Source organism: Hyla sarda, chromosome 1, assembly GCF_029499605.1.
Source record: "Hyla sarda isolate aHylSar1 chromosome 1, aHylSar1.hap1, whole genome shotgun sequence".
Taxonomy (NCBI): domain Eukaryota; kingdom Metazoa; phylum Chordata; class Amphibia; order Anura; family Hylidae; genus Hyla; species Hyla sarda.
Genome location: NC_079189.1, coordinates 3,716,397 through 3,732,397, shown reverse-complemented (window position 1 = coordinate 3,732,397; position 16,001 = coordinate 3,716,397). Strand labels below are relative to the sequence as shown.

General features: G+C 44.8%; 2 protein-coding genes across 2 annotated transcripts in view; one reads left to right on the top strand and one right to left on the bottom strand.

The window, feature by feature from the left end:
- Nucleotides 1–16,001, top strand: part of LOC130306231 (uncharacterized) — an 870,792-nt gene that overhangs the window by 255,918 nt on the left and 598,873 nt on the right. The window contains exons 9-11 of the mRNA XM_056552075.1: nucleotides 10,117–10,208; nucleotides 12,020–12,098; nucleotides 12,207–12,298. Coding sequence (XP_056408050.1) covers nucleotides 10,117–10,208; nucleotides 12,020–12,098; nucleotides 12,207–12,298 — 263 coding nt within the window. The remainder of the gene's footprint in view (nucleotides 1–10,116; nucleotides 10,209–12,019; nucleotides 12,099–12,206; nucleotides 12,299–16,001) is intronic.
- The window catches only part of LOC130277291 (zinc finger protein 345-like), a 304,690-nt gene that overhangs the window by 164,197 nt on the left and 124,492 nt on the right, over nucleotides 1–16,001 (bottom strand). The window lies entirely within an intron of this gene.

Sequence of the window (16,001 nt, the reverse complement as noted above, 5' to 3'; positions counted from 1 at the left end):
CAGTATTAAATCACAACATATAACGTCCAGAGGTCGAGATCCCCCCCGCAGCAGCTCGTCAGCAAAATAACTATAAGATCAATGTAAACCCGGAGTGTCAGGCAATTAGAGCCAACCTAGAGAACCCGCTACAGACCTGGTAAGATACCATGTGGTGTCGCTTGATTTTTCTATACGGTTTCATAAAAAAAAAAAAAACGTATGCAACCGCACAGAAAACCTTGCCCATAGACTTCCCATTCAAAACTGTATGCACCATAATGTATACGGTTGTCTCCGTTTTTCAAACCATACGGTTTTCTACTTTTTTTTTCCGGACAGAAATCCGTGGCCTCCCACTGTTTTTGGTCTGGGTGAAAAACTGTATTAAACCGTATACTTATTTTTTTTTTTTTTTAGCATGGGAGTCAATGGGAACCGTACAGAACTGTATGTGTGTACGGTTCCATCCGGTTTTCACCTTGCAGTTTTTGACTTTGCACAGTTTTTTTGCTTGGAATTTCAATCAAACAAGTGAAACTTTATTCATAATGGAGTGAAAATGTAAAAACGTATACGACCGGGATGCGACCGGAGATCATTTTTCAAACTGTATACAGATAAAAATTTGTACACACGTTTTGTACAGTTTAGTCAGGTTTTGAGGAATCCGTTTTTTTTTTTTTTTTTTTATCAAAAACCTGATATGGGAACTGTATAGCAAAAACGTGGTGTGACACCAGCCTAAGGGCCACCTATACTTTTTTTGTCCGAGTCCCTTGAAAATATTTGTGAGGGTTTTCCAACATTGGTCTGAAACATTTTAACAGAATGACTCCTCCTTCTAGGGTTCTTGAAAGTGTCCAGTACGGTGTCCATTTTAGGGCTTCATCAGTCATCAGCTGTACCTCCATCAGGCAAAACAGCGTCCTGCCTCCTCCCTCGGACCAATCGCCTTCAGTCGTCAGCCGCAACTCCGTCCTCCGTCAGGCGAAACGGCGTCCCACCTCCTCCCTCACACCAATCGCTGTCATCCTTCAGCCACAACTCCCTCATCCAAAACGCTGTCATGCCTCAGACTATTCTCCCTCAGACGCATAGCAGAGCCGAATCTGCACAGCGCTGTATAGCAGAGCCGACATTGAATAGCATGTACAGCAGAACCCGTATAGCAGAGAGCCGACACTGACTCGGCTCTGCTACACAGCAGGAAGGTTTTTTGTCTGAGGGATGACTGAGTTTTGGATGAGAGACTTTAGCATGACTGAGTTTTGGATGAGAGACTTTAGGATGACTGAGTTTTGGATTACAGACTTTAGGATGACAAAGGAGGGAGGTGCGGATGACGCCTGATGGAGATTGGTCTGAGGGAGGAGGCGGGACGCTGTTTTGCCTGAAGGAGGACGGAGGTACGGCTGACGACTGACGATGTCCTAAAATGGACACCATAGGCCCGGATAATGTCACATAGTCTGCCGTGCAGAAATTCAGCATCACCTGCAAGAAATCCCCAGGGTGTCGATACAGTCTGTTATTTAAGATTATGGTTTTTGTCATCTGAAACCAGTTTTCAACAGCTGAATTTGTGTCCCTGGTTTGTTCGGGGTTATAATATGGCAGCATTATACCACTCCACATTGGTATTGTAGCTGTGTAAGTTTCTAAAATGGCGGGACAAAGAAAAGGATTTGGATCACAAGATCTTTCCATTTTGCAATCCCTCTGAGCTTCTTTTTTTTTTTTTTACATATCACTTTTAGCTTCATAATTGAAAATGGTGATTTTTTTTTTCATGTTTACGTCGCTGTTTTTGCAATTTTCCAAGTTGATATCACTACAATTTTCCAGCAAATTGTTAACATCATCAATTTTTTGATTTTGAATTGCCCTGGTTAACAGGCGTTTGCACTCTTGGCAGGCCTCTGTTTTTAGTTTTGCAAAGTGTACATAGGTCATTCTGGATATTTGCATTTTAAAGGGGTACTCCGGCCCTAAGACATCTTATCCCCTTTCCAAAGGATAGGGGAGAAGATGTCTGACCGCTGGGGACCCCCGCAATCTTGCATTCGGCACCCATCTCTTTGAGCTGCATGCCGCGCTGCCAGCTCTCAAACTGCCGGGTGCCGATCACGGGGCCAGAGTATTGTGACGTCACGCCCCGCCCCTGCTATGCAAGTCTATGGGATACAAGTCTATGGGAGGGGGTGTGACTATGGGAGGGGTCATTCTTTGAGCTGCACGCCGCGCTGCCAGCTCACAAACTGCCGGGTGCCAACCGCGGGGCCAGAGTATTGTGACGTCACGATACTCCAGCCCCGTGTGACATCACGCCCCGCCCCCATACAAGTCTATGGGATAGGAGGGGGCCTGACTATCGGAGGGGTCATTCTTTGAGCTGCACGCCGCGCTGCCAGCTCACAAACTGACTGGTGCCGACCACGGGGCTGGAGTATTGTGATGTCACGCCCCGCCCCTGCTATGCAAGTCTATGGGAGGGGGTGTGACTATGGGAGGGGTCATTCTTTCAGCTGCACGCCACGCTGCCAGCTCACAAACTGACTGGTGCCGACGATGGGGCTGGAGTATTGTGACGTCCCCATACTCTGGCCCCGTGTGACGTCACACCCCGCCCCCTCTATGCAAGTCTATGGGAGGGGGCGGGACGGCCGCCACGCCCGCGCCCTGTGTGACGTCACGCCCCACCCCCATACAAGTCTATGGGATACAAGTCTATGGGAGGGGTCATTCTTTGAGCTGCAAGCCTTGCTGCCAGCTCAAACTGCCGGGTGCCGACCACATGGCTGGAGTATTGTGACGTCAGGATACTCCGGCCCCCGCGTGATTTCATGCCCCGCCCCTGCTATGCAAGTCTATGGGAGGAGGCGTGACGGCTGTCACGCCCCCTCCCATAGACTTGCATAGCCGGGGTGGGGCATGATGTCACAGAGGCGGAGTCGTGACGTCAAGATTGAGAGGGGTCCCCAGCGGCGATAGGGGATAAGATGTCTTAGGGCTGGAGTACCCCTTTAATTTCATTGAGCTTGATAGCATTTTGAAGAACTGCAAATTAATAGAGGAACACTTTTTTTTTTTTGTATCTTTATTAGTATTTGTTCTGTGTGTTTTTACAGAAATTAGTTTTATCAGTATGTGCCGCACAAATGTGTAAAACAGTAAAATCACAGGAACTTTTACCTTCACATACTAAAAAGCACTATTATTTTTTAGGTATTTTGGTAATACTTACTTGATTAAATGCCTGTAAAGTAGCATGAACTGAAATCAACTTCTATTTTTTGTGGTGGTCGTTTTTTATTACAAATATTTGTAAAGTCACGACATTTTTATAGTATTTATATACATTTTTCATAGTATTTGGCTTGTGGCTTTCTTATGACTGATCCAGTTGCATCAAGGTAAAGGTTGTATATTTGAGAATATTGTAAATCTTTTAATGGGGTACTCCGGCCATAAGACCTCTTATCCCCTATCCAAAGGATAGGGGATAAGATGTCAGACCGCGGGGGACCCCCGCAATCTTGCATTCGTCACCCATCTCTTTGAGCTGCACGCCGCGCTGCCAGCTCACAAACTGCCAGGTGTCGACCACGGGGCCGGAGTATCGTGACGTCACGACTCCGTCCCCGTGTGACGTCACTCCCCACCCCCCCGCTATGCAAGTCTATGGGAGGGGGCGTAACGCCCCCTCCCATAGACTTGCATAGCGGGTGCAGGGCGCTGGGAGTTGTAGTGGTGAAACAGCTGGAGGCACCCTGTGTAGATGAACTAAGGGTCGAAAGTGTCGGCCCCAGCAGGCATCAGTGACGTGGTGCCTGCTGGGTAAGTCTGCCTGGTAGTCAGCACACTACCAGGCAGACAAAAAGCCATTTTTAATAGGTAAAAAAAAAAAATGAAAGGCAGGGAGGGTTAGGGATAGATGGGCAATAGGCAGGGACAGAAAAAATAAAAGATGGTGAGAGTTACCCTTTAAGAGGTACAATTGAGTGTCTGAGTACATGTGGATTATAAAATGGCACCATTCGTATATAGGCATATATGCTTTGTTGCCATTTGATTTATTTTTTTTGTCTTGTTGTTTTTGTCCTGCAAAGCAATCCAAGAAATCATTTTTGTCTATCCTATTCTAAGTTTTTTTCAAATGAAATTTTTTAAAGAACGTCAATGCTTTTTACTGAACTTAAATGACCAAACTTAAAGGGTACCTTTCATCAAAAAAACTTTTGATATATTATAGATTAATGTATGCAGAATAACTTTCCAATAGCATGTTATTAAAAAATATGCTTCTTTCTTTTTAATTTTCCACTTTGAAAAAATTACCACTAGAGGTCTCCCTACCAGTCCTTTTTTTTTATAGATTCCAGACTCACACAGGAGTCCTAAATCTCAGATTGCATCCGGGACACAGACAAGCTCAACACTGCTCCCTGGCAGTGAGCAGTGCTGAGTTTGTCTGTGTCCCGGCTGCAATCTGAGATTTAGGACTCCTGTATGAGTCTGAAATCTATAAAAAAAAAAAAAAGGACTGGTAGGGAGACCCCTAGTGGTCATTTTTTCAAAGTGAAAAATTAAAAAGAAAGAAGCATATTTTTTAATAAAATGCTATTGGAAAGTTATTCTGCATACATTAATCTATAATATATCAAAAGTTTTTTTGATGAAAGGTCCCCTTTAAGTTGCTCTGTATTTGCTTTTGCTATTTGTTTGGTATACAAAAGCATTGGCGTCATTTCACTCAGTTGGGTGGTAATACACTTTTTCTTCATTACAGGTGTGCCTTCTATAAGGGTACGTTCAGACGAGCGGATTTACAGCTGCGGATCCGCCGCTGAAGGACCCTCTGTATGCTGGCTTTACGTGTGCCTGTTTGGAGCGGCAATACGCCGCTACGTGCAGACACACTGAAGCGATGTGAGAGTTGCCGCGCAGGCGCGGTGTACTCTTACGCATCGCGTCCGCTCCTCCTGCTCAATGAGCTAGACCGAGAGCCGCCGCCGCGATGTGAGAGTATACGGGGACTCGCACATCGCAGTGTGTCTGCGTATTGCCGCTCCGAGCAGGCACATGTAAAGGCAGCATATAGAGGTCCTTCAGCGGCAGATCGGCAGTGAAATCCGCTGTGAAAATCCGCTCGTCTGAACGTACCCTTAGGCTCATTCGGATTGTTTTTCTGCCTACACACAATTCAGTTTGTCATCATCTTCACCTGAACAATTGGCAAAATTCTCCTCCTCCTGAATAGGACTTGCTCTGTTTTGTGGTTGCACTTGTACAGTTGATCCTTGTGTTCTTGTGCGCATTTTTCTTCTATCATCAGGCCAACGTTGATTATGGCTTTTTTCTTTCGGACTTTCGGTAACCATCCTTTCCCAATAGCAATTTACACTGAATAAAGAGCATTATTACTCTCATTTCAGTATCTTTCTGGTCAAAAAACCTTTTCCATCCCATTGTCAAGGGCCGTCTCCCGGGGGTCTTCTGCTCTGGTCTGAGATCGGGCAGACCAGAGCAGAAGATGACCGATAATACTGATCAGTGCTATGTCCTATGCATAGCACTGAACACTATTATCAATCAAATGATTGCTATAGACAGTCCCCTATGGGGACATAAAAAGTGTAAAATAAAAGTTGAAAAATGTAAAAATAAAAAGTAAAAAAAAGTGAAAAATCCCCTCCCCCAATAAAAATTGTCAATTTTTTTCCCCATTTTATCCCCAAAAAGCGTAGAAACATATTTGGTATTGCCGCGTGCATAATTGTCCGTACTATCAAAATATAATGTTAATTATCCCGTACGGTGAATGGCGTAAACGTAAAAAATAAAAAAAAAGTCCAAAAATGCAGCTTTTTTGTCACACTTTATAAAAAAAAAAAAAAATGAATAAAAAATGATCTAAAAGTTTTATATATGCAAATGTGGTATCAATAAAAAGTACAGATGACGGCGCAAAAAATGAGCCCTCATACCGCCCTATATACGGAAAAATGAAAGTTATAGGTGGTCAAAATAGGGCGATTTTAGATTACTGATTTTGTACAAAAAGTTTTAGATTTTTTTTTAAGCGGTACAAAAATAAAGTATATAACATGGGGATCATTTTAATCGTATTGACCCACAGAATAAAGAACACAGGTCATTAAAAATGTGTTCAAAAGTGACGCAGATTTTCAGACAACCAATCGTACAGATTCTTTACAAATCACCAGTTAGTTACTTATTAAAAATACTGAAAATGTATATACTGGGCGCCTGTGTTCCTGCCGATCCCCAGTGTGGTCCAGGCTGGGTACAGTTGGGGATTATGGAGGGGCCGTACTCCTTTTCTCTTAGGTCAGTGGCCCAATAGCGTTTAACCCCTTAAATTCCTCAGTTACTTATTCACAATGCATATTTTTTCATCCATCGTGTAATATTGTTTAGAGTAAAAACACAAACGTTCTGGATTTTTTTTTTTTTATTAATCTGATTGTTTCCAAATAATATATAAACTTATATTTATAGAAATCAGATTTACTGCATGAAAATAAGGAGAAAAGGTTTATTTGTCATTATAAGAAACCAACTTCAGCCTCATAAACTCACCTCACACCGTCTCCTCTTCACTGAGCTCCTCCCCTACTGGTCACATGTCCTCTACTGCAGAGCCCCGCCCACTCCTGTCACATGACCATCCTCACAGGTCCTTCACCGCAACCTCTTCTACCCTGCTTAGCCACGCCCACTGCTGTCACATGACCATTCTTACAGATCCTTTATTCACGATCTTTACTATCCTGCTGAGCTCCGCCCACTAAAGTCACATGACCATCCTCACAGGTCCTTCATCCAAAATCACTCCTATCCTGTTGAGCTCCGCCCTCCCCATATACTGGTCACATGATTGTGACATCATCACAAGTCCTGCACATCCAGCAGTTACAGAGCAGGTCCTGGAGGAGCACTTCGTGATAAGGAGAATACATGAATAGGAGGTATGTTACAGTGTGTCACCCCAGTAGTAAGTTCTTAACATGAGGAGGAGGTTTGTTACAGTGTGTCACCCCAGTAGTAAGTTCTTAACATGAGGAGGAGGTTTGTTACAGTGTGTCACCCCAGTAGTAAGTTCTTAACATGAGGAGGAGGTTTGTTACAGTGTGTCACTACAGTAGTAAATTCATAACATGAGGAGGAGGTTTGTTACAGTGTGTGATTCCAGTAGTAAGGAGATTACATGAGGAGGAGGTTTGTTACAGTGTGTCACCCCAGTAGTAAGGAGATTACATGAGGAGGAGGTTTGTTACAATGTGTCACCCCAGTAGTAAGGGGATTACTACTCCATCTACATTTCCACCATTGTTGTCCCCATCTACATTTCCACCATTGTTGTCCCCCATCTACATTTCCGCCATTGTTGTCCCCCCATCTACATTTCCCCCCATTGTTGTTCCCCCATCTACATTCCCACTATTGTTGTCCCCACATCTACATTTCCACCATTGTTGTCCCCCATCTACATTTCCACCATTGTTGTCCCCCCATCTACATTTCCCCCCATTGTTGTCCCCCCATCTACATTTCCACCATTGTTGTCCCCATCTACATTTCCACCATTGTTGTCCCCCCATCTACATTTCCCCCCATTGTTGTCCCCCCATCTACATTTCCACCATTGTTGGCCCCCATCTACATTTCCACCATTGTTGTCCCCCCATCTACATTTCCACCATTGTTGTCCCCCATCTACATTTCCACCATTGTTGTCCCCCATCTACATTTCCACCATTGTTGTCCCCATCTACATTTCCACCATTGTTGTCCCCATCTACATTTCCACCATTGTTGTCCCCATCTACATTTCCACCATTGTTGTCCCCATCTACATTTCCACCATTGTTGTCCCCATCTGCATTTCCACCATTGTTGTCCCCATCTACATTTCCACCATTGTTGTCCCCATCTTTGGAGCCGCCCTATGTTCTGGATGTCTCTTTGTAGGTGAGGTCTCCAGAACTGACCCCAGTATTCCAGATGTGCTCACTAGAGCTCTATAAAGGGGCACAATCTCCTCTTTGTAGTGAGGGAGGAATACTGGGGTCAGTCCCCTCATTGTCTCTCTCCATACACAGGCTGACACCATAGTGAAGAAGACATGGGGGGAGTGTGTGGCCCCCAGCAGCCATCTCTATGAGTCAGGAGGATGGAGCAGGGCCCGGGGCCCCATCATGGAGCCTCCACCTCACTCACTGATACATGAGGAAAAGATCCTAGAACTCATCCACAGGATCACTGAGCTGCTGACTGGAGAGGTGACCATGCTGGGACATTATACAGTAATGGAGGGGTCTGGTGATGACTGGAGAGGTGACCCTGCTGGGACATTATACAGTAATGGAGGGGTCTGGTGATGACTGGAGAGGTGACCCTGCTGGGACATTATACAGTAATGGAGGGGTCTGGTGATGATTAGAGAGGTGACACTGCTGGGACATTATACAGTAATAGAGGGGTCTGGTGATGACTGGAGAGGTGACACTGCTGGGACATTATACAGTAATGGAGGGGTCTGGTGATGATTGGAGAGGTGACACTGCTGGGACATTATACAGTAATGGAGGGGTCTGGTGATGACTGGAGAGGTGACCATGCTGGGACATTATACAGTAATGGAGGGGTCTGGTGATGACTGGAGAGGTGACCCTGCTGGGACATTATACAGTAATGGAGGGGTCTGGTGATGACTGGAGAGGTGACCCTGCTGGGACATTATACAGTAATGGAGGGGTCTGGTGATGATTAGAGAGGTGACACTGCTGGGACATTATACAGTAATAGAGGGGTCTGGTGATGACTGGAGAGGTGACACTGCTGGGACATTATACAGTAATGGAGGGGTCTGGTGATGATTGGAGAGGTGACACTGCTGGGACATTATACAGTAATGGAGGGGTCTGGTGATGACTGGAGAGGTGACACTGCTGGGACATTGTACAGTAATGGAGGGGTCTGGTGATGACTGGAGAGGTGACACTGCAGGGACATTATACAGTAATGGAGGGGTCTGGTGATGACTGGAGAGGTGAACCTGCTGGGACATTATACAGTAATGGAGGGGTCTGGTGATGACTGGAGAGGTGACCCTGCTGGGACATTATACAGTAATGGAGGGGTCTGGTGATGATTAGAGAGGTGACACTGCTGGGACATTATACAGTAATAGAGGGGTCTGGTGATGACTGGAGAGGTGACACTGCTGGGACATTATACAGTAATGGAGGGGTCTGGTGATGACTGGAGAGGTGACACTGCAGGGACATTATACAGTAATGGAGGGGTCTGGTGATGACTGGAGAGGTGACACTGCTGGACATTATACAGTAATGGAGGGGTCTGGTGATGACTGGAGAGGTGACACTGCTGGGACATTATACAGTAATGGAGGGGTCTGGTGATGATTAGAGAGGTGACACTGCTGGGACATTATACAGTAATGGAGGGGTCTGGTGATGACTGGAGAGGTGACACTGCTGGGACATTATACAGTAATGGAGGGGTCTGGTGATGACTGGAGAGGTGACACTGCTGGGACATTATACAGTAATGGAGGGGTCTGTGATGACTGGAGAGGTGACACTGCTGGGACATTATACAGTAATGGAGGGGTCTGGTGATGATTGGAGAGGTGACACTGCTGGGACATTATACAGTAATGGAGGGGTCTGGTGATAGAGAGGTGACCCTGCTGGAACATTATACAGTAATGGAGGGGTCTGGTGATGAATAGAGAGGTGACACTGCTGGGACATTATACAGTAATGGAGGGGTCTGGTGATGATTAGAGAGGTGACACTGCTGGGACATTATACAGTAATGGAGGGATCTGGTGATGACGGTATCATTGTGTGTCAGGTTCCTATAAGGTGTCAGGATGTGGCGGTCTATTTCTCCATGGAGGAGTGGGAGTATGTAGAAGGACACAAGGATCTGTACCAGGACATATTCATGATGGAGGATCACCGGCCCCTCACATCACAAGGTAAGAAGAGACATATATGTATATATATATCACTCTCACTACCTAGTAACATAGAAATCTATCCAGCACTGATGTATTCATTCCCTGTGTGTTCCCTACAGATGGAGTCATTGATAGAAATCCACCCGAGAGGTGTCCCCGTCCTCTGTATTCCCAGGACTGTCCAGAGGGAAATGTCCCAGAGAACAATCAGGTAGATGCCCTTATAGTCCCCCCATAATATGACCATAAAGGGATTCAACCCCTGATCATGGCACCATAGGTCCGACCCTAATTAAAGGGGAACCTCATTTGATCTGGGTAAGGAGCCCCACAATCTCTTGCCCGGTGCCCGGCTCTGCTCATGCAGGAATAAATAAATAACTATGATCAAAATGCTAAATACTCAAACCAAAGTCATAGTAATAAAATAACAGAACCACAATAACATATAACTAATAGACATGTTGCTGACCCCTATAACTTTCTGATTTTTTCTACACATGGGTCGGTATGAGGGCTCATTTTTGCGCCATAATCTGTAGTTTTTAGCGGTATCATTTTTGTATATATCTGACGTTTTGGTCACATTTTTTCATGTGAATTTGGAATATAATGGGACAGAAAATCCGCAATTTTGTACTTTGGTGTCTTTTATGTTTACGCCGTTCACTGTGCTTGATCTGTAACATTTTACTTTATTAGTTTGGACGTTTCTATCGCGATACCGAATATGTTTATATATTTGTTTTATTTGTTAAACGGGAGAAGAGGGCAAATTACTTTTTTTGAGCAGTGACTTATTAACATTTAATAAAACTCGGGGGGTGCTGGGAGTTGTAGTTGTTTACCATATAGCGAGACACCTGTTAGGGCAGCAATTCCCAATCTATGACTCTCCAGCTGTTGCAAAACTACAACTCCCAGCATGTCCTCACTGTCAGGGCATGCTGGGAGTTGTAGTTTTGTATTTTATTTACTCCTTAATTTGTGGTGTTGGAAATGTGTACGTGCAACAAATATATTACGTAGTGCAAGGAGTCTGATCTATGTTACATATACTCCTATGATGGGAGTTGTAGTTTAGCAACAGCTGGAGGCACCCTGGTTTTAAAATTCAAGCCACTTTCTGCTCACCTGCATCTACCACCCGCCCGCTGGCTGTAGTAAGACTACAATTCCCAGCATGCCTTTACAGTAAGGATATGCTGGAAGTTGTAGTTACAACAGGTAGCGGGCGGGTGGTAGATGCGGAGTATAAAATCACGGCGCTGTAATTTCATATTTCCTGCCCGGAGCCGTGAGCACACTGCCGCAGCTTTGTATACCGCTCCCCGAGCACCCGCCCGCTACCTGTTGCAACTACAGCTCCCAGCATATCCTTACTGGAAGGGCATGCTGGGAATTGTAGTCTTACAACAGCTAGAGGGAAAGGTGATAAATGTGGGTGGGGGCGGAGCTTTCGCACAAAAAGTCGCAGTTACAACTTTTTAGAAGTTATTTCTCACAATTCCGCGGTGCAGTAAAGTCGCATGGACCACACATGAGACCTTTTACCACAAAAAAAAACAACAAAAAAAAAGTCTAAAGCGTTTGATAAATTTCCCCTCATTGTGATGGAAAGGAAAGTGAAGTAAAGGGGAGGGCGGGGCTTCTTCTAATCTTCCCACAGGTGACTGAGCTGGAGACACCACAGCCCAGTATATAAGGGAAATACTTTTCCCGCCAATGGGCCTCCAGCCAATCAGAATGCTGTTGTTGGGCTGGAGCATCGCTAGGCAGAAGATCATGGTTACCGGGCAGAATCTGATCCTCCAATCAGAAGCAGGAATCCATCTCTCAGCAGAACAGCTGTTACCGGGCAGAATAACTGAGGAAAACAACCTGTGGAGATAAAGGAGAAGGAAATAAGGGGGGGGGGGATGTATACTGGGAACTATGGTGCCATGTGCCCCCTGAGTTAATTGAGCTGGGTTTCAGGAGCCCCCTTTATTTTGTGTTTTTTCTTCTTTTTTTTCTCTTTAGGGTGAAGATCTGATGGATATTAAGGCTGAGGTTAAAGATGAACCAGAAGAGGAGACGGATTTTGGCGCCGGTCAGCAGTGTAAGGAGGGGGAGATTTTTATTGGTGGAGGGTCTCCTAGATACTACTACACCCATCATCTGATCATCACATGGAATAATCTTTTCATTCCCTGTGTGTTCTCTACAGATGGAGTCATTGATAGAAATCCACCCGAGAGGTGTCCCCGTCCTCTGTATTCCCAGGACTGTCCAGAGGGAAATGTCCCAGAGAAGCATCAGGTAGATGAGGCTGATCCTATATCTCTATAGGGGGGTCTCTATGTGGGGATAGATTTTGGGGGTCTCTGTTGCTCCTCCTGTCTGCTGTATTGTAGTGAATTGTTCTATATGTCACATCAGGGGGGAGATCTGACTAATAATAAAGTGGAGGATGAAGAAGAGAGGATGAGGGGCCATCACCCGTGTATGAGGGAAGTGAAGGAGGAAATTCCAGGAGGTGTTACCCCAGGTATGTAATAATTCCAGGAGGTGTTACCCCAGGTATGTAATAATTCCAGGAGGTGTTTCCCCAGGTATGTAACGGGCCGACTTACACGTCGAGCACTCGGCCAGTGCCCCCAGGTCTTAGGGGTGCCTTCTGCTGCCAGCAGTTTATTCCCCCCCCCCCCCCCCCCCCCCTGGGCACCAACTTCCCTATCAAGCAGTAATACCACCCCTGTAGTCACCCGGCCACCATTCTGCAAGTAATCCCCTAATTCTGCAAGCGTGCCACTTGCCAGAAGTTAGTGGGGAGGCCCACAGTAGAGCGTGGCCGTGATGGCTCCGCTCTGGTCCTCTTCATCTTTGCCTGCACTCTGCACAGCGCATGCGCGACATTTCCCTGCCATCCCTCCTGAATGTCTATTAGTTGTCCACAGTGAGGAACTAACACAGGTAAGTACAGTTTGGCAGTGACCTTCAGTTTATAAGGGGTAAGTGGGTGCCAGCCCTTGGAAAATGTAAAAACTAATAATTAAGGTTCAACATGCAGGACAGCTGCAGAGCCAAAGAATATATCGGGGGATGCTGGGTGTTGTAGTTAGTAAGTGCAACCCCAGCATGCCCTGATCCAGCCTATGGCTCTGCAACTGACCCAAAACTACAACTCCCAGTATGTAGTACTATATAAAAGTATAGTGTAGGTTATGGTGCCACATACTGGGAGTTGTAGTTTTGGGTCAGCTGCAGAGCCATAGGCTGGATCAGGGCATGCTGGGCATTGTAGTTAGTAACTGTAACTCCCAGCATTCCTTGACACAACCTATTGCTCTGCAACTACTCCAAACCAAAACTACAACTCCCAGCATATTGCACCATAACCTACACTATACTTTTGTATAGTACGACATGCTGGGAGTTGTAGTTTTGGTTTGGGCAGCTGCAGAACCATAGGCTGTATGAGGGAATGTTGGGAGTTGTAGGGGTTAGTAACTAACTGCATCTTCCAGCATTACCTGACAAATTACAGCAATAAATAAAGTATAAAATGCACTACAGAAACTGGAGAAACAGAGCGCGCCACCAACACTGATCAATACAGTTTAGTGTTACTATAATATTTTAAGTTCATAAATGTGAATAAGCCCCTTATTAATAAATAAATAAATGTGAATAAGCCCCTAATTTAAGTTAATAGGACATTACACCCTTTTTACATTTTTTTTAAACTAAAAAAATAATGTAATCAAAAAGAAACGTGGTATCGCTGCATGTGGAAATGTCTGAACTATTAAAATATAATGTTAATTAAACCGTACGGTGAACGGCGTAAATGTAAAAAATAAGAACTGCTGATTTTTGGTCACTTCATATATGAGCGGGAAATTTTTTTTAATAAAAAGCGATCAAAAATCAAAACAAAAAATGGTACCGATAAAAACTACAGATCACGACCCTCATACAGCCTTGTATTCAGTACAAATTTTTGGGGTCAGAGTTTTTCAATTTCCCCTCACAAATATTGTTTTTTGGTTGCGCCGTACATTTTATGGTAAAATGAAAGGTATCATTACAAAGTACAATTGGTCAGGATAAAATCCAGCCCTCACGTGGGTCTGTAGCTGGAAAATCTTATGCCTTTTAGAACGTGAGGAGGAAAAAAAAAATGCAAAAATTTGATTGTCTGCATCCTTAACCCCTTAACGACGCAGGACGTATATTCACGTCCTGCGCCGGCTCCTGCGATATGAAGCGGGATCGCGCCGCGATCCTGCATCATATCGCTTCGGTCCCGGCGCTCATCAACGGCCGGGACCCGCGGCTAATACCACACATCGCCGATCGCGGCGATGTGCGGTATTAACCCTTTAGAAGCGGCGGTCAAAGCTGACCGCCGCTTCTAAAGTGAAACTGAAAGTATCCCGGCTGCTCAGTCGGGCTGTTCGGGACCGCCGCGGTGAAATTGCGGCGTCCCGAACAGCTGATCGGACACCGGGAGGGCCCTTACCTGCCTCCTCGGTGTCCGATCGACGAATGACTGCTCCGTGCCTGAGATCCAGGCAGGAGCAGTCAAGCGCCGATAATGCTGATCACAGGCGTGTTAATACACGCCAGTGATCAGCATAGGAGATCAGTGTGTGCAGTGTTATAGGTCCCTATGGGATAACAATGATCAGTATAAGAGATCAGTGTGTGCAGTGTTATAGGTCCCTATGGGATAACAATGATCAGTATAAGAGATCAGTGTGTGCAGTGTTATAGGTCCCTATGGGATAACAATGATCAGTATAAGAGATCAGTGTGTGCAGTGTTATAGGTCCCTATGGGACCTATAACACTGCAAAAAAATGTAAAAAAAAAGTGTTAATAAAGGTCATTTAACCCCTTCCCTAATAAAAGTTTGAATCACCCCCCTTTTCCCATAAAAAAAATAAAACTGTGTAAAAAAAATTAAATAAAATAAACATATGTGGTATCGCCGCGTGCATAAATGTCCGAACTATAAAAATATATCATTAATTAAACCGCACGGTCAATGGCGTACGCGCAAAAAAATTCCAAATTGCATTTTTGATCACTTTTTATACCATTAAAAAAATGAATAAAAAGTGATCAAAAAGTCCGATCAAAACAGAAATCATACCGATAAAAACTTCAGATCACGGCGCAAAAAATGAGTCCTCATACTGCCCTGTACGTGGAAAAATAAAAAAGTTATAGGGGTCAGAAAATGACATTTTTAAACGTGTAAATTTTCCTGCATGTAGTTATGATTTTTTCCAGAAGTGCGACAAAATCAACCCTATATAAGTAGGGTATCATTTTAACCGTATGGACCTACAGAATAATGATAAGGTGTAATTTTTACCGAATTATGCACTGATTTTGTCGCACAATGATTTTTTTTTCCTGTTTCGCCGTGCATTTTTGGGTAAAATGACTGATGTCACTGCAAAGTAGAATTGGCGACGCAAAAAATAAGCCATAATATGGATTTTTAGGTGGAAAATTGAAAGGGTTATGATTTTTAAAAGGTAAGGAGGAAAAAACGAAAGTGCAAAAACGGGAAAACCCTGAGTCCTAAAGGGGTTAAAGCCAATATGGGCTGTGTCCTTAAGGGGTGAAATGTAAGTTTATTTTTCTATATTTTCTTCATTTGTTGTATGTAGGAAGGCATCTGTATACGTGTGGCTTACACACAGGGGCCCCATGATCATCGTTTGCCCGGGGGCCCTATGAGTTGTCAGTCCGCCCCTGGTATGTAGTAATGGATAATAATCTCTGGAGAACCATCACCTGATCAGATGGATCCAGATCTCTGTGGCCTGTGCTGATGGGGGGGGGGGGGGGGGAGGGTATAATTGGTCACAAGCAGTATGAATGGATGAGTCCTTCCTGTCAGGTGTGAACAGTCCTGTAGTGTAGGAGGTGTAATGGTTTTGGAGAGGGGAGACATCTAAATTACATCTAACTCTAGTTCTCAGTTCTGGAGATAGAAGTTGAA